Source organism: Cyprinus carpio, chromosome A14, assembly GCF_018340385.1.
Source record: "Cyprinus carpio isolate SPL01 chromosome A14, ASM1834038v1, whole genome shotgun sequence".
Classification (NCBI taxonomy): domain Eukaryota; kingdom Metazoa; phylum Chordata; class Actinopteri; order Cypriniformes; family Cyprinidae; genus Cyprinus; species Cyprinus carpio.
In genome coordinates this window covers 3,693,800-3,719,588 of record NC_056585.1, presented here as the reverse complement: position 1 = coordinate 3,719,588, position 25,789 = coordinate 3,693,800, and the positions used below count along the sequence as shown (strand labels likewise).

General features: G+C 36.9%; 1 protein-coding gene and 2 pseudogenes across 1 annotated transcript in view; all 3 read left to right on the top strand.

Annotated features, from left to right (window-relative positions):
• LOC122147373 (immunoglobulin superfamily member 10-like) overlaps positions 1–9,732 on the top strand; it is a 96,232-nt gene extending 86,500 nt beyond the window's left edge. The window contains exon 2 of the mRNA XM_042769655.1: positions 9,079–9,732. Within this exon, the coding sequence (XP_042625589.1) occupies positions 9,079–9,719 (641 nt within the window). The 3' untranslated portion in view covers positions 9,720–9,732. The remainder of the gene's footprint in view (positions 1–9,078) is intronic.
• Positions 9,733–10,020: 288 nt separating this feature from the next.
• LOC122147582 lies at positions 10,021–12,021 on the top strand (annotated as a pseudogene).
• Positions 11,073–15,174, top strand: LOC122147372 (annotated as a pseudogene).
• The last annotated feature ends 10,615 nt before the right edge of the window (positions 15,175–25,789 follow it).

Below are 25,789 nucleotides of genomic sequence, written 5' to 3'. Positions count from 1 at the left end.
TTAGTTGTGTTTTACACGGTGGTGCTGAAAGTAAAAACAATGTCCTTGTTGCAGTCCTTTTCAATATAAAAGTCATTGCTACTGATTCATTCATAAAGACAAGATCACCGTCACTAACACACAGACAGTATCTCTGAATACCCACTGACACCCTGGAGCTCACATATATGAAAACATTGAAACAAATTTTCAAATAGGCACTTTCTTTATAAATAAACAGCGCATTGAAATGTAAAACTTCTCTTATAGCTACATTTTGTGACACAACAACGGTTGTATTTGTAAAATTACAGTGGTTTTGCTCCGGTGAGAAATGCTGCAAATGGTAAGGACCAATAAGCTTTTAACATATAGTAATCTCCAAATCTAAGACTCATCTGTTATTTGCTATGTGTCCATCCAGCCACTTCTCTAAACAACAATCATTGTATTAAATCAAGTAAAATTTCTGACTCAAAGAGTTTTAAAGAACAGAGGCTACATATAACTGATTGGTTCTAGAACACAAACGCAGCTGCAGTATTAATAACAGCACACATGAGAGAGCCAAAGAGATGAGGCAAAGACTCATGATTACACACAGTGAACTTTATCAACACATTAGAAAGCCTTCAGCACAAATACACTCAGCTTCCTCTGGGAAATAGTATATATCTGTGATCAGTTGAGCCATATCTGTTAGGGTTTCAGGCACAGGATACCATGCTAGTTCAGCACTCATTGGTATCATGTTCAGCCCGGTTAATGAGCAGAGAAGGCTGGAGAAATCTGAGTTCTGTGTTTGCTAGAGGCTACTTGGCTCAATGCCTGCTGCCCACGCTGTCCACCTACATCAGTAATAACATACTGAAATCTCGAAGATATCTTCCTGCTAACCTCTCAGTGTCCCGTATTAGCTACAGACACTAGTATGGTAATATCTGCTAACCCATACTAATAAACCTATATAATGATCAATGATATGCTGTCTCTCAAGGGTAATCATAATCATGCTGATATATGTACATAACACAATTATTACTAGCAATATTGGTTATACAATGAAAGAATAAGTTAAATTAATGATTCAGACTCATTTCTAAAGTCAGTAAATTTGTCCAAAATTGCATATTCTCAGTAGGTACTACTTTTGGTTACTATTGTGACCAATAAAATGTAGGTTCTAAATAGTATGAATAGTATGCAGTTCAGACAGTATTACATGTCATTGACCTATCATCATAAGTGGCATCTCTGCCATTCACAAATCCTCTCTCATGTCTCATGGGATAGTAAAGTATACTTCAGAATCTCAGCTGAAGTAGTTGATCATCTGGGTATGTTTTTGCCTAATACCATTTTATGAATACTGTGAGTTTAGACAAACTTCTATTTCAGAAACAGTTTTTCATAGTAGGGAACTGTGGATATGCAAATGCAGTCAAACAATTTCATTCATAAATGAGTGTTTTTTTTTTGTTGTTGTTGTTGTTGTTGTTGTTGTTGTTTTTACGAACGAACGAACGAACGAATGAATGAATGATTGAATGAATGAATGAATCAGTTAAGTGAATGACTCAATCACTCACTCAAAAAAATAATTATTTTAATTTATTCATAAAAACAATCTCTTATAACTCCCTGCTGTTGTAATGATGTAACATGCTGAAACGTCACTTAAAAATCCCCACCAGTGATACACAGACTGACAGCCTATTTGGACTGCACAAACACAGACAAGTGCAATGTTACTAATGTAAAAAATGCTGTTGAACTAACTGCTGTATATTTACTTACTGGTTATACTAAAAAACAATCAGTATATAAACCTTATGATTACAAATTTAACTACTTTTCAGGAAGTGCTAGCTCCTACAAAACCCACCAAGACTATTCTAGGGTGTTTGGGTGGTTGTTAGGGGATTGTTATGTTGCTGGCCCAAAACCATATAGGAACACTTCTTTCAAACATTCATTGTCTTAGATTAACTTCCATGTTTACTACCAGTTGTTTCTCTGAAATTGTCCTGTTCGTACAACAAAAGTGGCTCAAAAATCTGTCTGTATGAGTGAATAATGTCAAGACCCTACTCTCATTGGCCATATTTCAGCTATCCTTCATGTCTATAGCATAATATTTCTGAATGAATTACACTGCAATGTTTAACACTAAGAATTAAGTGCTTTTCAAATCCAGTGCATATTCAAGGGCCTTTTTGTCACTCAACTTTTTCTCATTAGACAAACATTAGTTGAGCAAAAAGACTGAGACTAGTAATTTCTCTAAATAAAGAGAAAAATGTTTCTGAAACCTTTTGTCACTGAAAATCAAAACCATACAGAAAAATACAATAATGCTTACTTATAAAACCACATTTCCAGCTGATGAACTTTGTACCACCAATCACACATTTGCGCTCAAACTAGTATGTTTTCAGGCGGTTGACTAAGCTGTGATTGAATTTCTCAGTGCTCTTTGCCTCTGTTCTGGCGTATAATGAGTTGTATAATGAGATATTATGCAAAGCCCCTTCTCCAGCCACCAACAGGGCGCTTCAAGCTGTTCTTATTAAAATAAAAAATAAAACACATTTACTATTGCATTGTTTTATGTAACCTTCTTCCAAAATACTTTTTCATTACACAAATACTTCTAGAGTTAACTGAAACTTGTGATTGAAACAAACTTGGAAAATTAATCTCAGGGCCTTCATTAAATTTACTTTGTTTCATGTATGGGGCCCCTGTCCAAGACCCAGTAAGTAGAATATGCCATAGATGACTTTAGTGGGCCCCACTTGGCACAGCTGTGATTATTCTTGAAGTATTTTAGTAGTATTCATATTGAGGCTTAAAGCTATTTGCCAGTGCTGAGAAGAATGTCATAGGAAATGTAACAGAAGCATTTTTTTTTTTTTTAAGGTAAGAGTGCTCACGGACCATTTGCTTTATTCAGTGCTCGTGTTCACCTGTTTGTCCTTCTAAACATGATAATAAACATTTCTTTGGTGTGTTTAACAATATTTAAGTGCCAAAACAAACCCATTTAGTGTGCAGTAACAAAATGTAATTTACAGTATTAAGCAATGCTATTTCAATTTGAGTATTAAGCAAAGCAATTTGAAGCATAACTCACTAGGCAAAAGACCGACTTTTATTATATGATATGATTTGTTATTCTATGCTGCAGTATGTATTAAATGTTGTTTCTTTTCCTGTTTGGGAAAAGGAGGCCCAATTGTGATTTTGAGCATCTCATTAGCCTAACTATTTAGGAGGTAGTGTGTTCAAATGCTTTGTGTGTCCTGTCTCTGTGGTAAAGGTTTCTCAAAGTTTGGATTGTTTTGGCTCCATGCTCTGTGTTTAAATGTGACTCTAAGCTGCAGCATAGAAGGCACCTAAATTAATTTGCCAGCTGTGGCTTAGAGACAAGGTTGGAATGATGAAAAGTATGCATTTCCTCCCGCTGTTAGAGGACAGCAGAGAGGGGGGAGGGATCGTGAAAAGAAAGCAAGATGATAGATCCATATGGGCCTCACAGGGTGTGAGAAAGGGAAGAATGCAGCCTTATGGATGGGCACACACAGACAAGACAGCAACAATGTATTGTTTGTGCACTGCTAGCACAGGTTTTTGTAGTGTTTTTGTTGCGTATTAGTATGGTGTCAGTTTGAGAGATAGAGAAGAGATATCATCAATCGAGGTATAGATAAATATAGATATAGATCAATAGATAGAAAAAAACTATTGATTTTCAGATCCAAAATAAGATAAATTAGTGGCTCTGTGTTATCTGAGAAGACAATGTAAATACCTGATCTTTTCTGTTTTATGAGGAGATATGGGCTTTCAGTTAAGGTATGCTTGGTCTAGCAGTTCGATTTGTTGAATAGGAGCCATGAGATAAGTGCTACCTCTCATTCTGTGTGATGATTTAGTGGTATGGCTTGACCAGAAATTTTGCAGGTTCAAAACAAGCTGTGACTACAAAACAAATCTGATTTGTCCCCTGAGTTTGTAAAAACCCTGGGAAATGCATTGTACTTGCTTAAACATTATAAAACATACTGTTTCTGAAATAAAGCCACAAGACTCCAACGTGACAAGAAAACAGTAATAATATTGGCTAATTATTGAACAGCTGTCTGGAAATGTAACTTTTCCATGCAACGTTTCCTTTTCCAAGTACTTTTAATTATTACTTTTTTATTTTATTTTTTTTAGTTCCTGTTTCTTCTTTTTCCCTTATGTCTAGATTGTTCCAATAGTTAACGATTATGATCACTTGTGTCTTGTTCAGTTTCTTGTTATCCTGTGTGGATTTTAATCCTCTGTTGGGTTCGGTTCATTGTCCTGTATTACTTTTGGTAACGTTTGTAAAGTTTAATGTGTTAACATTTTCTCCTGTGCCCTTAGTTTGAATAATTGCTGGATTTCATTCTTTATTTTTGTTTATAAATAAGGTTAAATAGCTGCTGTCAGATTGTTTTGCATGATGTAGAGGACTATTTTTTTCTTAGTGGAAGTCTTACGACAAAATAATGATACACAGAATACCAGAAAAGAAAAAGAAAAACTCCATTCCATTTAGGTACCAATAGTCCATGCACCTAAATCAGTAGTCAGGCTAAAAAAAAAAAAATATAAAAATAAATAAATAAATAAATATTTTTAACATTTATTAATACACTTTTTGTACAGAAGAATTAAAATAAGCACTTTGATAAAATATGAGCTAGGCTTCCTTTGTAAATGCATTACTGAGGGACAAGTCAAAATGACTTTCTGTGCCAAATGACAGCATGTCACAGATGCTGCTGACAACCAAAGAAAAAAAAAAAAAAAAAGGTTTACATTTGTCCTTCAGTTTGCGGATACAAAAAATATTGCTGATTTTGAACCTAGAAGGTTTCATTCCTTTAACAGAGTAGCATATCCTCCCAAGGTTGCCAAATAAGCACAATCACATTGTGCTTTTTTGACAATGAATCTTTGTGTTACTTTTTCCAATTAAATAATTTTATGACTAATTCATTTGATTTGTTTTTGTAAACAATACTTTTGTCACTGGCAATTAGTCTCTCATGCATTAATTATGCTTTAGAAAATAAGCTATTGTGGTCTTTTAAAAGATCATGGAACAAACAGCTGTAGACAGAGCAGATGGGAAAAAGATAAAGGAATGTTAATGTCTGAAACAGAATAGGGATGTGAGGGAGACACACTGAGGTGGATATATACGTGCATATGCATGCACTCATTAAGGAGTTTAAAAAATGAGAAAACAAACGGTGAGAAAGAGAAGAGCAGTGTTAAGAGAGCAAAGGGCAGGCACAAGAAATAAGAGAAACATCATGAAGGAAAACCACTTCAACCACGGGACTACGGGAACTTTTGTGAGTCATTCTGCAAACAATTACACATTTTGTCGTCACCTGTAACATTTTCTCAACAGAAACTTTGAGGTAAGATGTGATATTTGTTACAAGATACTCAAGTTGAGATCTGTCTCAGCATCTAATTATCAGAAATAGCATGCCATTTTTTTTCTTCATAACTTTCTTGGTCATAAATATTCCAGTGCATATTGAAAAGTAGTTCACTGTAGTTCCCCTTGGACATTAGGGAGAACTTGTGGTTTCATTAGAATCTGAGTTTATCTGAATTTCATCCTATTCAAATAAATTCACATAATTTTGACATATGACCTGGCATATTAAACAGAACTGAAGCCTGAGCAGAAGTTAACTTCAAAAGAAGTGTTGAGGTTTGATGATCGCAAAATATCTTTGATAGAATTATGCATGAGTTCAGTTAATATTTTAAAAGTGAAGTAAATCTGTCTGAGGTCCAGGGCAATCAGGCAGTATTCTACAGTAATTCAAGCCACCAAAGATCAATTTGAATTAATTTTAACATAAATTATGCCCTCAAAAGTCAACACAGAACTAATCTGTATAAAAAAAAATTATATTACTTGTGACTCTTTCCTTTGCAATTATGGGAAACTTGTAGTTTTGCTTTATTGCATAAGCTACCACTAGAATCTTTCTACAGGAAAGAGAAATATTAATGTAAAATATTAATGTAATTTATTAATGTTAATGTAATGAGTTTAGAGCTGGAGTGCAAGTAATTTTCTGTGAAACAGTTAAGTCAATCATAATGCATTCAAATACCAAGCCATAAATTACTGGATGTAAATTGCTTGGTTCATTTACAGGCCCATGTTGCAAACAGCTTAAAAGAGACAGGAATGCAGTGGAAATAAAATTGTCCAAAATGGTCATCATGAGTCATTATCGGGCTTCTGTCAGATGAATAAATCATGCCTGATGTTTCACCTTTTTCACTGCCCTGCACTAAGCAACAGATATGAGCAACCTAAGCTGGCAGAAAAGAGAAAAGTAATAAAAATGTAAAACCAGGGGCCTCACTATCTTTCTGTGCCTTGAAATCTAAATATTCTTGTATTTAGGAAGTGCAGCAATTGTCTTCTTCCTCTTAAATGTAGTTTGTGTAATTGATCTTTGGATAAGTTGCCAGTTTGTGGTAGGAAACCTATGCAATGATCTTCCTGAGACAAACACTTGAGCAATGATTTATTTTATGTGGGCTCCATCAGCTCTGTGGGGGAGGACTGGTACTACACTTAAAAATAGCATGACAATAAAGTTGTTGTATGAAGAAAAAAACACTAAATATTCATAAATATGTGCAGTAAGGATATTTAGGTTACTTCTCAATATCCCTCCTCATTTCCTCATTCCTCTGTCCTCCTCCTATGACCCAGAAACCGTTCGAGCTCAGGCTTCTTGAAGGACATCTCAATTCTCTAATTGCATTGCGAGGATCGAGGAGTGAGGAGGCTTCCAGAGGAGCTATAGGCGAGGATACACAGGTGTATCCATTGTGTAAGTGTTTTTCATTGAAAAACCTGATGCACATAAAAGCTGAGAAGCACCCTTAGTCAAATTACATCACAATTTACAGGTTAATGGTAATACATATTAAATTATTTGGTGAAACAGTGTGTACTTGTGTATTTTTATTATGTGGATTACGTAAGATAAACTAAATTGATACATAATATGTTTATTGAATTACAAATTTTCTCTTAAATAGACATCAGTGATTAAAAAAAAACTCATTTCAAACTAACAATACATATGATTCAATATGTTAAGTGTGTGAGGCAGGTTTGTGCACAACTTTCAGAAGTTGATGAGTCATCACTTTACATGACATCTAAAAAAAAAAATTATATGAGACATTCAACATCAATTCAAATGTCTAGTGATTTGCTTGCTTTTAACTGTAAGTTATTTTTAGCCTCTGCCAGTAAAATTGCTGAATGAATGTTGTTGCTTGATCTGTATTAACATACTATTTACATTGTATGTGGTGTAAAACTCTGTTTTGCTGCCACACTCTTCCTATATCAGATAATGGCATGAGAGGGATATGGCTCCAGAGGGTGTATCTCCTCTTTTAATGTTGGCATCTTGCCTGCTGTTCATCCTGCCCTCATGCCTCTATGCGTGTCCGATGTCCTGCATTTGCCCCAGCCCTAAAGAGGTGCACTGTACCTTCCGTCACCTACCCTCTGTCCCACGAAACCTACCCCAGGACACAGAGAAACTCAACCTAGGGTAGGCTGCTATGTTTTTGGCTTTAGTAGATGTAAGACTCAAAATAAAGAAAAAAGTATTGTGAACCAAACCTGTATTGCTTTCTTCTGTGTTTTTTGTTGCCCATACAATGGAAGTCAATGGTAACCAGAACTGTTTGGAACCAACATTTTTTTAAATATCTTCTGTTGTGTTCTACAGAAGAAAGAAAAAATTTTTTATTTGTTTTTTTTTTTTTTTTTTACTATACCTTTAATGTGCCTAGCTACACCTTTGGTTAATGTTGGAACTAGAGCCATATACAGCACCATAAAGTCACCAAAACACCAGTTAGGTAAAAGTCATAGCATTCAATTTTGTACTTTTTAGCTCCATTGAAAATGCATGTTTACCTAGTTAAATTAATTAAATGATATTCAAAACTGGTGCTGATTACTCTGCATCTTACAAAATTAAAGGGTAACTGATGTGATGTGATTTAAGCTAAGGTTTTTTTTTTTTTTTTCCCACTATAACAGCATTGGCACAGTTGGGTCTTCAGATTTTGCAAACCTGCGGCAACTGGAAATGCTCATGCTCCATGGAGATGATATCTCCTCTCTCTCTTCCGGATCCTTTTACCACCTCCGTTCCCTCCAGGTATAAATATTGATTTGAGTACTCATCTACTGTACTGTAGCATCTTTGTGTCTCTAGTTCTCTATAAAGTTATAAAATAGTTGAGATGCATGACTTTGTAATTGCATTGGCATATAACTGATGTTCTTTTATTGGCACAGATACTCAAGTTGAGCTACAACAAACTCAAAAGAGTTCACCTTAGCTTGTTCGAGGGCTTGACCAGCCTTGTACGGCTACATTTAGACCACACAACTTTATTGACTTCATTGAGCCTTTTTCATTTAATGGACTCACATCATTAATGCTATTGCAACTGGAGGGGAACAAGCTGCAGGATCTCCACTCTCACACATTTATTACGGTCTCAGTCCTGGGCACATTTTGGAGTTCAGGATTGTGACATCTGCACCTGGCAGACAACCAACTAGAATACCTACTGCCAGGAACTCTGCAGAGCTTAGACAGGCTAGAAGTCCTCTCTCTGCATGGAAACCCCTGGGCTTGTGACTGCCACTTACGCTGGCTCTTGGAGTGGGACAAAAATCATGAAGGTGAAACTTCTTTGATTGTATTTTCCAACCTTTGCGCCACTCATTTAGAATTGTGTGTAGTGGAACTGAATAAAATCCCATTGCACACAAATATATAGAACATCACATATAGTGTTCATACATCATTTATTCAGAATTGTTACATTTATCATCACTGTCCTAGATGCATTGTATTGTTACATTAAATTTAAGGTTGAATGAGTCCAACTGACACTACTGACTGCAAATACTGTAGCTGAAAGGAAAACAAAGATTTTTTTTTTTATTATTTACATTCTCTATCCCTCTCTTTCTAGGAGTTATTAAGTGCAAAAAGGACCTTAACTCTGGAGATGCTGGCAACTGTGCTGCATGTGCCTCACCAAGGCCTTTGAACAGCAGCCAGATCTTGCAGCTTTCAGCCAGCCAGCTCACCTGTGACCAACCCTCCCTTCAATCCCCACTTAAAATTGGGGAGAGTAGCATGAAGGAAGATCAGGAGCCAGATGCTCTCTATGTCAAGGGCCTTGAGCGTCCTCTTGGCCACCTGACCTTCATTCTCTCTGACAGTCATGGGAATCGGGCACACGTGGCTTGTAATGTAACACGTCCTGTTGAAGACACCTCCATGGTGTGGGAGCCAGTGAGCAGAACTGATGAAATTGCTGTAAATGTGACTCTACAGACATTTCTGGAGTGTGAGATTGATAGAGATGCTCTTCAGAACCTGTGGAGGTTGATTGCCTACTACTATGAGAGCCCAGCAATTTTGGAACGGGGAACCAGACTTGGGAATTCTTCAAAGGTGACTTTTCAGTACTCTCAAGCAACACACGAGGAATCACCATATTATACAGAGCTCAAAGGACATTTAATGGCTGAACCAGCCTGGCTTTTACAACCAAGGGTAACACTTCAGCTGAACAGGCGCAAAACAACAACTAAAAACTGGTGCTGAACTTCTCTACTTTTATATCAAAACAAATCATTGGAAGAGGGGATGAGGAGGATGTAGTCTCCTCCTGGGCTATGATCCAAAGAGGAGCCCCGGGGAGAATCCAGTCAGTTTTTAGAACAGTATTAGAACACTCTGAGGTCAGTCTGGATTGCAGCATGCTAAGCTCAGGGCTGTGAAGTGGATGCTTCTAGACTTAACAATAGTGGGATCAAACTGATTCTCATAAATTAAGGTTGGAGAAATACAGACTAGTTGTCAAAAAACACAAGTATTGCAGACTCTGGGACTGTCTCATTGCTTTGTGAGGACTGACACTAATGTGGACATTATCACCTGCAGACTCACAGTCAGAATGCATCTCTCTTAAGGATGCTGGGGAGTATAGCTGTTTAGCAGCTAACCTCTATGGGGCTGATATGTTGTCTCATCTAATTGTTGTTACTGGTGAAAAGGAAGAAGCACAAAGAGGTGTTACGGTATCCAAGGGTGAATTACTGCTCTTTGAGAGCAAGGATAGTGAAGGATCAGGATACGAAGAAGAAATCAAAACGACCAACGGCTAAACTCACACCTCAGAGGGTCGACAAAAAAGGTAGCATAGTCCAACAAAATGCAAAAGGAAAGAAAGTCAAAGAGAGTGTGAGAAAACCTAATAACTCTGTCAAAGAGCTTGATCCCAGCCTCTTGGAGCATATTCTTGCAAAAGCTCATGCTAAACCCTTAACCATGCCACCAGTTACGGCGCATCTGGGAAATGACAAAAATATTGAAAAACAGTGACAGAGTCTTACCTTTCTCAGCTGATACCATAAATACTACTAAAACAGATGTTACAGCTAGCAGTACCAACACAGGTTCAAGCAACCAAAATTTCAATGTAAAACAGCTGGAATCAGCACCCCACAATAAGCATGTACAAGAAGAAACTACACAGGGTGGGGAATCAAAACACAAGCCAAGTGATTATCACATTTCAGATTTAACTTTACAGCACATAAACTCAACAACAGTACCTGAACATGAGACTCAACTGGTAAAACATGTAGGCAGACACACAATAGATGTGAAAATAAGGGCAAACAATAATTCCATCTGGAACCAAAGACGAAGATTCCCATATAGGCAACGTAACGTGGGCCTCCATCACATAGACCACGTCCAAAGAGACCAAATTTCACTCTAGCTCCCTTTACAGCAGTGCCATTCACTCACTCTCTAGTCAAAACATTGATACCTAAAAGCAGCATAGCAATGACAACCAACTCTTATACTTCAGCCCAAAACAAAGATGTTACCGCATCAATGACTTCTGAAGTTTCTCCTGCACATTACCCATTAAGTGAAAGCTTAGCCATGGCAATCACAGAGGATCTTCTCAAAGTGGCTATGACAACATTCAGAAAAGATGTGAAGCTTAATAAATTTGAAGGCAAAACAAAACACATTGAGTCAGTTCAGCTTGTAAGTGCAACATCTCTGCATGAAAATGAAGCAGTTCCTGCTACACTTGCTACACCCAGACAGATCAACAGGTATGGACAAGAAAACAGACAGATCATTTTGAGAACTGAGAGCCAGACAAATGAGGATAAGAAAAGGCAGATTTCTGCAACTGCCATCCCTAATCTTCAAATCACCAACATAAATCCTCCAGAGCTGAAAAGAGCTCATGTGACTGAGAAACCAACCTAAACTAATGTGGACCGACAGAGAGTTTACAATTGGGCAATGCATCCTGAAGAAGTACCTATCCACCCCTGGTTAATCAAAAAGTATACACCAAAAAAACTAATCTCAATTACACCCCGTCCCTACACTCAGTCTCCCTTCTGGCCCACAGTTCATAGCTCAAAGCACCACCACTCCCAAGACAAAACTTGGCATTTCCTACAAACAGGAGGCAGGGGTGAGGGGGTCACCAATCGGCCTAAATTCACTGCTAAAATAACAAAGCCCACAGCTTATATTTCGGGGTCAGCGACAGCTTCTCGTGTATGCGACCACTTACTTCTCAACAGGCTCAGAAATAGATATAGACAGTCACAGCTTGATGCATATCAACTAGCCCAGCTGGGAAAGCTTGTCACATCTAAGTCAAGGACATATCATCCCACCCCACAGCCTCACCAAGCTCCAAATGTCCCAAACATCTACAAGCCTGTGACTCCCCCATCCATCCTAGCATATGTTTCATGGACCAAAGTTTCAACAGGTTAGGTGATTCTTTATTACATTTTCTGTAATGTATATATAATATGTAATACATAAATAGTGTATAAACTTTTATCGATGCAACTGTCTGAATGGAGGATGATACCCTCCCGAGCCTAACTTTGGTAGTTATCAAACATTGTCATCATGCTTGAGAAGTGCCCAAGATAAGACCAAAACTGACAAGTTACAGAGGGAGAACCACATTTCTTAGGCCAACTATATTAGACAAATTCATCATGCACATAAAATACAAAATTTTAATTTGGTATAAATGTATATAAATTATAACCATAAAATATATTGACACATTTCTAATATAAGCATTGTTTTTGCAGCTTCTCTTTGTGAGGGGATGCATGCAATTTCTTTTGTTTGTTGCTGTTGTTGTTGTTGTTTTGGAGTGAAAACTAATCATACACATAACATGCACAATTTTAATTTGGTAAAAAATTATATAAATTATGACCATAAAATATACAGACACATTTCTAATATAAGCATGACTGTTGCAGATTTTCTCTATGAGAGCCTGCATGCAATTTTCTATTTTTGGAGTGCAAATGAAGCCAAATTATCAACATATGCTAATTATGAAAATAACTGGAGCTATTTGATGACATAAATATTTGTAATTACTGAATAAAAGGAAACTGTAATTTTGTGTTTGAATTAGTGGTTGAAAGGCTGCAATCAGTAATACTTGCTATGAAAAATTGCATATACAACACTTCCATGTTTGGCATCAAATGGATAATGTTTGGTTAAATTAACAGATAAATTTGTATTGTCCTAGAGGTCAATCTACAGTGCATTCCCCTGTTTTTTTGGTTGTTTATTAGGCTGCTAAAAAAAGGTTTTGAGAGACCATATTGTTAGAGCTATACATAATTCATATCTAAACACAGTATGGGAAACACTACAACTGTGCTGATTGTTTTAGAAAAATAAAAAACAAAAAGATACAACAGTTTTTGGACATTATTTGATTAGTCTATTGGTGTTTTTACCTTTTCTTTTTACCTTTTTTTTTCTTTTTAACTCTTTTACAGGTGCAACAATTCAGACCAACACAAAACTTGGACAAAGATTTGAGGTCCTTTCAAATGGTACTTTTGTGATTAAGAATGTCCAGCTGCAAGACAGAGGCCAGTAACCTTTGTAAAGCTCAAAACAAATTTAGTTCAGACCGCATTGTAGTTACACTTGTTGTCCAAACTCAGCCTCCAAAAATCATGAGTTTAAGGGCCAGAGATGTCTCAGTGTTTCTGGGAAACCCAGTCAGCTTGGACTGTACTGCAGTGGGTAAACCAGAAGCTCAGATTTCATGGATTCTTCCAGACAGGACGTTTGTGCAAGACATTGGTACCCTTGACTGAAGAGTATCACTTTTTTCAAACGGAGTATTCATTCAGCAAACTTTTCTAATAAAGGTGATTATAAGTGTATTGTCAGCAATGCAGCAGGAGCTGACACACTCACATACCACATTCATGTTGCTGCTCTACCTCCAATAATTGTTGAGGTTTCACATGAGACTATATTTGTGAATGCTGGAAGAAACACATATGTGGATTGCACTGCTAAAGGAGAGCCATTCCCTCTAATTAAGTGGCCCACATGGAAAGAACCTATATGAGGATATATGCGCATAAATTAAACCTATATGCAGTTTATATGCACATATATGCTGCATATATACAGCATATATGCACATATATAATAATATGCCACATATAGGCAAAATTGAGGTGCATATATGTGCATATACAGGCCATATAGGTCTCCTGTATTGCTTCTTTATATATCCACATATAAGCCCTATACATACAAGATATGTCTCCTATATAGCTCATGGCAGGATCTGGTCATTTTTTTAGCTCATATTTCACTTTGGCAACTGTCATACATGATGGCTAGCTCATATATTCTATTATCAAGGCAATAACTAAGAACTAACTAAAAAAAATTATGCAAGAAATTTAGTATGTGCGAACACGTGAAATTGGTATCACATGTAATTGGCATGTAATGGAATTTAACTATAGCAATTCAGTGAGAGGAGATGGAAAGCAATGATGTCTACACATTTTCCTGAAACATTTACAAGGTCAATTATATCTTGTATGAAGATAGTGGAAATGTATAACAAAATGGTTTGTCGTTTTTTTTTTTTTTTTTTTTGTCTTGTACTATTTGATTGTTCTTAAGTAAGTAAATAATGTAAATTTCTACATTTTGAGCTTTTATTTATGTTGCCTAGCAGCTATGGATTTTAATAATTTTACTAATATATAGGTAAACATATAGGTGAACATATAGATGAACATAGAGGTGCATATATACGTGTATATATGCACACATATATATGTGCATATATGTACCTATATAGGTATATGTATGCACGTATATATGAACACATATATGTACTCATATGTGCATGTACATATAATATAGGAAAACGGCCAATTTTATATATGTCACATATATTAAAAACCTATATATCAAAACCTATATTAAAACATATATGTTTATATAGATTGTTTCCATGTGGGGGGTTCTCCCTGATGGTTCACAAATGAAGCCCACACAGTTTATTGGAAGCCGGATATTTATTTTCCCTAATGGAACACTTTATATAAAGAACATCAATCCTAATGATTCAGGAAGGTATGAGTGCTCAGCAACCAATCAAGTGGGCTTTGCTAAAAGATTGGTGCAAAAGGATGTTAGGCAAGAGGCTCCAGGCCCCTGGAAAGGCCTATATCAGCAACACAGTGTCATGGCAACATATGGATCCACAGTTTTCCTGCATTGTCCAGAGTCTTTAGGTTCCCACAGAGGCACAGTCTGGAGATTTCCATCTAAAATCATTCTGGAACATCAGTACAGGTACATGTTTAATGCTTTTGAAGACAAGCTAAATGTATAAATGCTCTATATATTTGACAATTTCTTCAATTAAAATAATTAAGAGTTTGTTTGTTTGTTGTATGTGGGAGCTTGTTTCCCTTTTAAAACACCCCAGACAGATGGATTATTTAAATCCAGCCATCACTGCTTTGTTGTCATATTTCCTTTATTAATAGTTTCATTTTTCTCTTTTGGGCAATTATTGGTTCTGACTGCTCACACCATGTAGTCTGACACACACTCTCAAACTCACAGCAAGCCAACTTCATCACTTGTGTAATTCAAACAATGTATGGTGTAGATTAAACAAGCAGTCTGTCTCAGACTGGAAAACCCAAACAACCCCTGCTGATCCAGACAATACAGTAACTGAGCGAGACACAAGGGCAAATTTGTCTACTTCAGATGTTTAGTCATCTATACAACAGGCTACTTAAAAGCAGTTAGATAATAAATACATTTAACATTAGTCACTCATTATCTTGAACTAAAATGAATCAAAATTAAATTGTTCAAACAATAATTGTTCAAACAGTAATTTAATGAAAAGCCAATAACAGCAAAGCAACTGATGATGATCATGACGGTGTTTTTTTGTTTTTTTTTTTTTTTTTTTTTTTTTTTTTTTTTTTTTTTTTTTTTTTTTTGGGTTTTTTGGGGATTTGTATAATGATATGGGTATGGTATAACAATATAAACATATTTTATGAGGACATTTCATAGTCCTCATAATTAAAATAGCCTTTAAAAACATACTAAACAATGTTTTATTAAAAATCAAAAAAGCAGAAAGTTTTGTGTGAAGGTTGGTTTAGGTATAGGGTTAAGTTGAGGGCATAGAAAATACAGTTTCATTTATAAAAACCATTACACTTATGGAGAGTCCCCCCTATTGTTGACTAGCTATGAAATATATAAAATGTAAATAATTATCAAATTTAATAAATATATTATATAATAAATTTCTATATGTGTGTATACTGCAATATATCTTTAATATATTTGAACACGCAGTGACATCTCTTGTCACATGTGATATCTATTGTAATATGAATATAAAATGTTTACTGAATATAAAATTGCATACATTATGATATATGTTAATGTATCATGCATAATTTTCCAACATATGAAAAATGGCAATTTCTTATGTGTTATTGAATATAATTGTAATATATTAACACAATATATAATTCTGTATATTTTTTATATACCATTGAATCATTTAATATATTGATCATTCATGTATAAGGAAATATTTTTTCTTTGCGTAAGGGATGTATCATATTCAGAATAAAAACATGTCACAGTCTTTTTTTTATGAAAGGTCTCACTTGTCTCTTATTATACATTCAGACAAAGTAACATTTGAAAGGTCATGGAAAAGAAAATAAGCAGGTGTGCAGGTAGCTTAAGAAGAATTCTATGAGCTTTTTATTTCATTATAGTTAATTGCTATGAAAGAGTTCAGCTGTCATAAAAAGAAAGTAAACAATTTCTCCCTTTTGTTTTTCAGTCTACAAAGACCCATCACTACTTTTCCCCAATGGCACTCTGAGAATTCTGAGGACTGACTGAGAAGATGGAGGCAAATTATCTGTGCATGTATCAAAGGACCAAATGTGAGGATATGGAGCTGTTCCAAGTAGAGGGTTCTCATGAGGCCAGCAAAGATAGAGAAACACTTGGGCACAACATAAAAGAGTTGCTAATGGAGACAACTTCCTGGTGGACTGTGTAGCTTCTGGCCTTCCAGACCCTGAGGTTTTATGGAGCCTCCCAGATGGCACCATGATCAACAATGCCCTCCAGTCGGATGACAGCGGAACCCGTAACCGGTGCTATATCATCTTTGGGAATGGAACACTTTTTGTTGCAAACAAATGGGGAAAGAAGGATGAAGGCAATTATACATTTCTACGCTAAGAACACTCCTGGGGGAGGATGCAATGAAAGTAAGCGTCCAAGTGGTGTCAAACTTACCCCAAATTTCTTCTAAATAGCCGGTATCTATGTGGGCACCTTTCGGGCTATCAGTTCCAAATGAAGTGTGATGCTAAGGTGTGCTACCACCTACGATAATCTGGATCTCACCAAGGAATAAGATAATACCCTAAGTTTTTCTTCAGTCAAATACCAAATCCTCAAATGATGGGACTCTTGATCATAAAAAACTGACTTTGGAGCTGATCAAGGAAAGTATGCCTGTGTTGCATGGAACCCAGCCGGAGATAACATCAAAAATGTGAACCTTCTACTAGTTGAGGTTAAAGGCCCACAAAATTAAAGGACACAGTGGGCGAACAGAGAATAAAATTTTAGCAGTGTATTACCAGACCTTGCTGTTGGACTGCAAAGCAGAGGGTATGCTGAAACCACAGATCACCTGGACCCACACCTTATGGCATGTCTCTACCCACTCCATATTTGGGAGGTAGATTCCAAGTCCACAGGAATGGCACTCTTGAGTTGAGAGGCATTCGAAAGACTGATGAAGGTCGGTTCCTGTACATAGCCAAGATTACCTAGGGGAAGCAAGAGTCTAGCAGTTGACCTGGAAGTTGCATCACTTGATGAAAAAGCCAAGTTTTCCAGTGCCCAAAAACAGAGGTTCTTTCTCTCGAAGCAGATGGTGATGACATATCTTTGGGAGTGTCGTGCTACCGGAAAACCAGCAGCCAGAGTTTCTGTGGATTCTACCCAATGGAACAGCAATGAGTCCAGGCATGAAACTTCAGTGGTTCTTTCACTACCTGGGAAATGGGACTTTACACATCATGCAGACAGGTGTCATTGACAAAGGTTGTAATATCAATGCCTGGCTAAAAATGTTAGCTGGACAAGCAGAAAAGTGCTACGCTTTAGGAACCTGGGACAGAAGCCTCATATTAGAAGTACGGCTTCAACAATGAAGATTTCGTTTGGATAGACACTAAATCATGCCATGCAAAAATGCTGATGGTTGCCCTCAGGCAACAATATCTGGACTCTTCCAAATGGCCTGGTCTTGGACAAGTCCCAAGTTATTGGAAGAGTAACATATTTATCTAACGGCACACTTCAGGGTAAAAGAAACATCCGAATTTGATAGAGGATCGTATACCTGCAAAGCACACAAACACCTTTGGATCCTCAACAAATCGGGTCAGATATCCAGCGTGAGCGTTAGGTGGTGTTTCCTCCTCAAATTACTCATGCTCCACCTTCATAAACCGAGTTAACAGGGGGTCTCCTGTGATTCTGAACTGTATAGCTGCTGGTATACCCAAACCAGACATTTTCTTGGACTTTGCCTGGGAGTACCACCACTTGTAACCCAATAGTCGCTTCACAGCACAGGTTGGAATTCACATGACAGAGGAGGGAAATTTGGTCATAAAGGACCCAGTGCCTCATGAACTCAGGGATTTACAAATGTAATGCTAGAAATGCTGTGGGAACAGACTTCAAAGCAACATACCTAAAAGTAATCTGAGCAATAGACAGAAATCCATCAGGTCATGTAGCATTTAGTTTCACAATTAAGAAAAATAAAACAGGCACCTTTCTATTAAAAACATAAATCATGATTAAAAGTGCACCAAAGGACTTAAAATGCCTCCAACAATATGGCATTTAAATGGCATTTTTCCTTAACTGTTAACAGCCATTGATTGTTATCTTTGGATTTCTTTAATATTCCGTATTTAATTTATGAAATTATTGGTTTGTACATATTTCTATATTCTACAGATTAAACAGAATAATTTTACATACTTTTTATTTTAACCTAAATTGTACATAAAAAAATCCCAGAATGTCTGTAATTTGTCTGATATGTTCTGTCTGTCGAATTTCTTGAATTTGTCAGTGCATCAGAACAAATATCCTCCTGACAGAGTAGAAAGAGGCCTTGTGTGGTATAAATGTTGCCATTTTGATAGCTGTTCAAATAAATAAAACAAGAACACAGTTATTGTAAGACATTTAGTGCCACACTGGGAAAATAAATAATAATATTTGATTTTTGGTCTTAAGTCTTTTAATTTCAAGGTTACGGTCACCATTTACTTTGAACAGTGCTTTATACCAATACAAATTGTTCGATCATCCTCACAATTATAGGAACATAACAAAAACAGAAAGTATTAATGTTGTAAAATTCATCAATTATGAATGACTTACCAATTACGAAACAACATCAATTATGAATGCAGCTTATTAGAAGACAATAGTGTTTCATTATTCAGCTCTATTTAGTGCAGTGTTTCATTTCAGTTTAATAACTGTCATTTAGTTGCAATAGTCCATCATTTATGAAACCAAATTCAATTCAGATGTAAATCAGCTTTACAGAAAGCAATAGTATACTTATTCAACTCAAGTCATTTCAAAGTTGTTCAATTCAGTTCAATAATAGTGTTGATATTGCAAAGTTTCGTGTCATTATCCAGATCAATTCCAAAATTTTATATTTCATCTTATAGTGTCAGTGCAGTTAAACATATCATATTACAAATATTAATTGTCCTTTTGAAATATACTTTTTTTTATGCCACAATTGCACAATATTACTAAGCAAACATTTTAAAATTTAAAATGTTTACAACTGTCCTGGCTCTTCCAAGCTCATTTCATTTTGCAGTCAGCGGGTGTTGCAGTTTGAACAGTCCCCAAGTCTTCAACTAAAGGACATGCATTCATAATAACACCTGCCACACATGGCTCCGGGGGGTGAATAAAGGCCTTCTGTAGTGGATGTAGGTGTTTTTTTGTAAGAAATTATATTATATATATATATATATTTAAATGTAATAAACACTTTTCTATCACTTTTCATTATCTGTCATACGCAGAAGTCAAACATCAGAGGATTTTCGACATAAAACCAAGAGGAGACTGGGTTTTCCTTTGCTAAAAAAAGGAAACTTTACTTTCTTTGCTACATAACATAAAAAAAACTCACAGATACTAGCAAATAATCTAGTATCCACCGCGGAACCTTACCCAGGAACTAGGGACTTTGGGCTAGTATTCTCAGTGTGTTTCCACCGCAGGAACCAAGATGTGTTTTCGCCGATTTTGGAGACGATCAGCTCCACGTGATTAGCGGGAGCTCAATGCTCATGTATCTGCCTCGTGCAGTCCTCAACTCGGCTAGTACCTTCTGACATTTGCTGCTGAGCTCTTATGTCCTCTCTTTAGTGGTTTACAACATAAAAGAAATTTGTTTTGGGTAAATCTAATAGTAATCTTTGGTCTTTATTCAATTTATCTATAGTATGTTAAAATGAAAATAAAAAGAGGCAATTGAGATAATATTTTGTTTCATTGTAATGTAGCTGTATACCACATTTTCCTGAATAAATAGATTTCTGTGGCTATTATTATGTTGTAGGGGGAATTACAGTAAAACCCAGAGGACCAGATATGATGAATGAAGACCATGAGTCAGAGATGCGTTCAATTAAAGAAAAATTGACCTGAAGCCCATGGTTTTGCAGGTTCATCAGCAGAATTCAGCTTCAGTACTCTCGATGGAGTTCGTCGGAAGCTCCCCGTACAATCTCAAATCACCAACAATTCTACTCTTAGACAGAGAACTAATTGCAGGTCAATGCAATAAGTCAGCAAAATTCTGATTGGTTCCCAAACACAGCTAGATAAACGCTAGAGCAGTTTCCACATATGGGACACAGCGCCTGGAAGGCATATCTTCTGACGACTATTCTTGTTACACGTCCGCTCAGGGGGGGGGTGGAGGGAAACATGTCGACACAAAGACGTATTTCTGATACGCTGGAATCATGCGGCAGTTAAAACGTTTGGCCGGGGACTATCTGAGCTTTTCCCTGTAACAGACGATCTAATACAACATTACGCAGCGAACTTATCAGACTTCAAGGCTGCGCCTAGCCCTAGCTAGACATTTTACAATCAGTATGTTTTTGTTACACACACAAAACTATGCAAGTCTCATCTAGAGAGTAGTGAAAGATAGGCTCTAACAAAGGATTTCTTAAAATATCAAAGCAGATACATAAACTATCACAGTCTGTTGTCCAATCTCTCGTGTCTCATGAGAGAGGGAGGTCGTCCTGACCTTCTTTGACATGGCCCTGTGACCTGGGAAGGAAATGGACGTCAGCCCTGTAAAAGCATTAATGTTTTACGCTTGTCCACTCTTGCATTCAAAAAAAGTGGTTACTACTGATTCAATAAACTTAATTAATAATCACACACTATATGTAATGAAATAACTACTATAGAGAAGGAAGGACTTACCCGTATGCTCAGGGGCGACGGCATCCACTTCAATCTCTCCTTCAATGTTTAAAATGAAAACGAAAAGGAGGCAGTGGTATCTTGATATTCACCTTTTCGTCTTATTGTAAATCTACAGTGAGGAAATTTGAAAGTAGCAAAGGCGAGCTGACACGATGTTATCACAGTTACGCTGCTATGTGCAGAATACCGGACTTGCCCGTCGCAACAGATTTGCGTACTTTGTACTTGAGAAACAAGTGCCAGATCCCTATGTCACCACACATTTGCTTAATGTCACATCCGGTACGTTAGCACTGAGGTGGAAAACAAAGAGAGCAACAGGTCTGACGTGGAAAACAGTTCCCGGTACAATTGTATCGCATCGCAGTACAATTTCAGGTGTAAAATGCGGAAAGGCACTAAGTGTGCCTTAAGCTGCGGATATCCAGCTTCCGGTTTATGACAGCTTAACGGCAGTGAATATATGAGAAAAGTGTTGATTACGTTTTGAAACTATGGATATTTTTGTTTGCTTACAAAACTGCATGCATTCAAGACAGAAGGCCTTATTCACCGTGGTGCGGCACGTTTTACTCTATGAATGCATGCACTTTATTGATGACTTGTTGGACTGTTCAACTGCAACACCCCTGACTGCATGCTAGAGCTCGGAGGGGGGGTGGGAGCCGACGAATAGCATGGACAATTTTTAATAAATAAGAATCCGACACTGGATTGTATGTCGAAAGAAGAAAGTCATATACCCTAGGATGACTCGGGGTGAGTAAAACACAGTCAAATTTTATTTTTTGGGTGAACTAACCTTTTAAAGCAAGCAATATGCATAACATAGCATTTGTGCATCCCCATAGGAAATAAAAATCCAAGTGAGATACATATATATATATATATATATATATATATAATATATTATATATCTATATATATATATATATATATAATATATATGATAAATAATTCAAGTATGAATTAATTAAACAAAAATGTACAAACAACTATTCCCTTCTCTCTAACACCAAACTAAAAAGACTCAAAACTATTCTATACACACAGTAAGATTCATGGCTATGTAGCCTACTCTTGATCGACAATTGTTAGAGTTTTTTTTCTTTCTGATGGATCTCTTGTATTTCCTTTTGTATTTCCCTCCAATAGCATACCAAGTCAAGTTAAATACAGAATATAAATTTTGGTTGTGAACTATTACCCTTTAAATTTAACCAGTCCCACCATGTTGTCAACAATTATCGACACAAAGGTAAAGTACAATTATATTTTTCCACTAGTTATTTTTTTTTAAGTCAACCTATTCTTAGTAATTGCGTTAAAAGTCCTGCATCATTTGGCATACACGTTGTCAGTCTATGGTAAACTACCTGCATCTGAAAGGGCAGGGGTATCTGCAATCCCTTCCCCCCACACCAGCCACCACACCATCATCATCATCATATCATCGCCGGACCAGTGAACACGGGCTCGGTACATCACTTTTTCACCCGTTATGGCAAATGAATTCGCCAAAAACAGAGAAGTAACTACCAACATAACGTCATCTCTAGACACTTACGCAGCCAACCTAAGCACGTCCACCTAGAATCACAGTGGTGCAGACGCGGATTTTAAACAACAATTGTCATCGGGGGACCCAAATGGTGGGCAAGAATGTTAAAACATTCCGCTTCAACCCGGCGGAGCCTTTCCCTGTAAGACTGACGCCACCATAGAGGCGTGGATTTAAGAGAGAAAGCTGTGGAGATCGAGGGCGAGAAACTAAATGGTGGGATTTATTGGTGGGGTGGTCTTGGTCAACGAAGGCGATATCTCGTTGTTATCACGACTGTATTGTGTGTTTCAGGTGGAAGTGTGACAAGCAAAGGCAAAAAAAAAAACACGAGGAAGCTCAATGATATTTACATTCAGATACTCACATTAATGACTCTTTACGATCGCATGTTCTCATCAAATAGACGTTAGGTTCTTCAAAATGACGTGTCATAATGTCGACCAGTTAAATTAGCCGATGTTACTTGTCTAAGAGGTTCATTACATGGTCCAAACTGGTTATTAGCTGATTCAAACTTCTTAATTCTGGTTTTAACAGCAACGTACACGTTTCACGTAATCTTAAATAAACTAGATTGTCCAGTAAATGATTTTATGGATATTGTTCTTTTCTTCGTCTCTTTTTTTTTATTAGTCCATGACAACATAACATACAATAGATTGGTGAAAATAACATAGTATGCATGATATAGGATAACACATTATTTTATCTATATCTGTCTTTGTGTCTGTGTTGTGTGTGGTGTGTGTGATTTGAAATACAGATTCGCTGAGTTCGATTTACCCTTTACATATATAATTTATTAAATCACAATGGTAATGTTTCTTTATATTTTATGAGTAAAGTCCAAGCTATGGACCCTAGGCTTGATTTACCTTGAATAGTTAAAAAAAGTAGTTTGGGTGAAAGATGTTCAAAGTCGATTTATTATGTCATTCTATCGAATAGCTTTCTGATGCATTCAGTTTTTCTCATTTTAATTTCTCTACGACCTTGAAATTTGTTTGTTTGTTTTGTTTTGTTTCTGTCTTCTCTTCACTCACGTTACAAAGTTTGGGAACTGGCGGGCCAGAGCTCTTTCGGAAGAGCATTGTGCAGGCATTACTACCTTGGGGGGGGGGGGGGGGGGGGCAATTGCATGCATCGTATTTGTATATGACTTCCAACAAATGGCCTCATGTCCAAGTGACCCTCAAGCTCTGCCTGGAGGTGGTCAGGAGTTTTAATGGGCCCGGTGGTGTCATCCACGTGCCGTCGGTGTTCTATTTAGGTAACAAATGTGACCTAGATGACCAGATCAGGTCCCTGTGGTCCAACACTGCCCTCAATTTGCCGATGCCCATAAAAGTTGTCTACTGGTTTGAAACCCCAAGATCCCAGGAGAGCCAGAACATTGACCTCCATTTCATGTGCCTGGCAATGTCGTCTAAAGAGCCCAAAAATCCCTGATCTACAGAAACGGGAGACATAAGGCTGCCAGAGTGAGGCTGACACATAGCCAACCCTAAAGTCCTTGCCCTTGTTTGAGGACCCTAAACTGTTAAATTAATCACATTCATACTTCACAATGCAATGATGTGCCTGCAACTATTTGAGTTATTTTATGACAGCTGCATCCATAACTGTTTTTTTTGAGTGGGTTGGTGCGTTATCTTTCATGTTGCTTTTTTTTCCTTCATATTACGATCCTCGACTGACAAAGTCAAATCCCACAAAACCGGTCAAGAAACAGGTTCAAAGTTGTCATGATCGAGTCATCAAAAGAATCAAAAGTGAGAAGGAAATGGGAAGGGCAATATGTCGCGTGGGTTGGGCTGTGACAGGGGAAATGATGCCGGTGGTGTGGGCGGGGGTTTTTGGTGCACAGATTGTCAAGGGCGCATTTGCACCACCAGGTAGGCTGCAAGAGATGCAGAATCGAGTGTACCGTAAGCTATATATAATCTGAATAATATATACAGTAGGTGAAAGATCTAATGACAATCAGTCGTTGTTTAAAAACATCCAATCATGCTTCAAAGTAAAACAGCAAAAAGCATTATTTATTATTTTTATTTTTTAGATTTTTGTGAGGAAATGTTTGTTTGAATTTTCCATTAAAAAATGGTCAAAGTAGCAAAAAGGTTCTATGAGCCCTATGAACTACTGTAGCGGTGAGGTCAGGTGTAAGTTAGGAATCAAAAATAGGGTGCAGCCTGTACGAAAAGTGTTTAACAAGATTTTATCCTTCTGATCCGTATAGTTTTTCCCCCAAAAAAATCCCTCATGCTATTTCGGGGCAAGCACTTTACGCATGCTATGGAAAATCTTTAAAAGTCTGAAGAAACATGACTTGGTTTGGATTTACGAAATTTGTTTCTGTTCACACAGTTTTGGTTTGGATTCACCATCAGCATACATCAAGTTCAGATATCTTTTAGTGTAATAGAGTATAACATCTCCCACAAAAGGTCTTAATGTTTTAGCCATTGGGAACTGCACATGAACCTAAACCTTCCAGTCCTCCCATGAGCAAGTTAACATGAGTTTCTACAATGAAAACTAAATGTTTGTATGCCTTAAAACATATTCTTGCCACTATTGCTAGTTATTTCTCATAGCCTTGTGATTAAAATATTCCCGAATATTTCTTTCCTCACTAAGGCATGGTACTTTGAACCCATTCAATTTATGAAACTATTCAACATTCTGAATGATTACATTAAATATTTTTGGACGCAAATCGTAATGTATCTATAACACCATAAACAAACTTCATGCTTATTCCAAGCACCTTGGGAAAGAGTGTAACTAAGTTTTATGTAGCATTACAGTATTTTCACCAGCTTAAGGCGGGTTCTTTTCCAAAGCAAAACCAACTCAATAGATACAAAGCAAGGTTCAAACAGGCCAGTGTTTGTTTACATTTTTATCAAAAGACCAAAAATAATGCATTTAACTTGACGAGAAAGCAGTATGAGTGTTTTCTTCTGTGGAAGGTGTGGCTGATATATGGAAATGATGATTATGGGTGAGCGAGTTTATTTGGGCCCCTGTGAGTGTTTTTGTTGTTGAGTTAGATTTTTGTACTTCTACTACCTCGCTTATTCTGTTGTTTCAGTTTCTACAGGTAAGT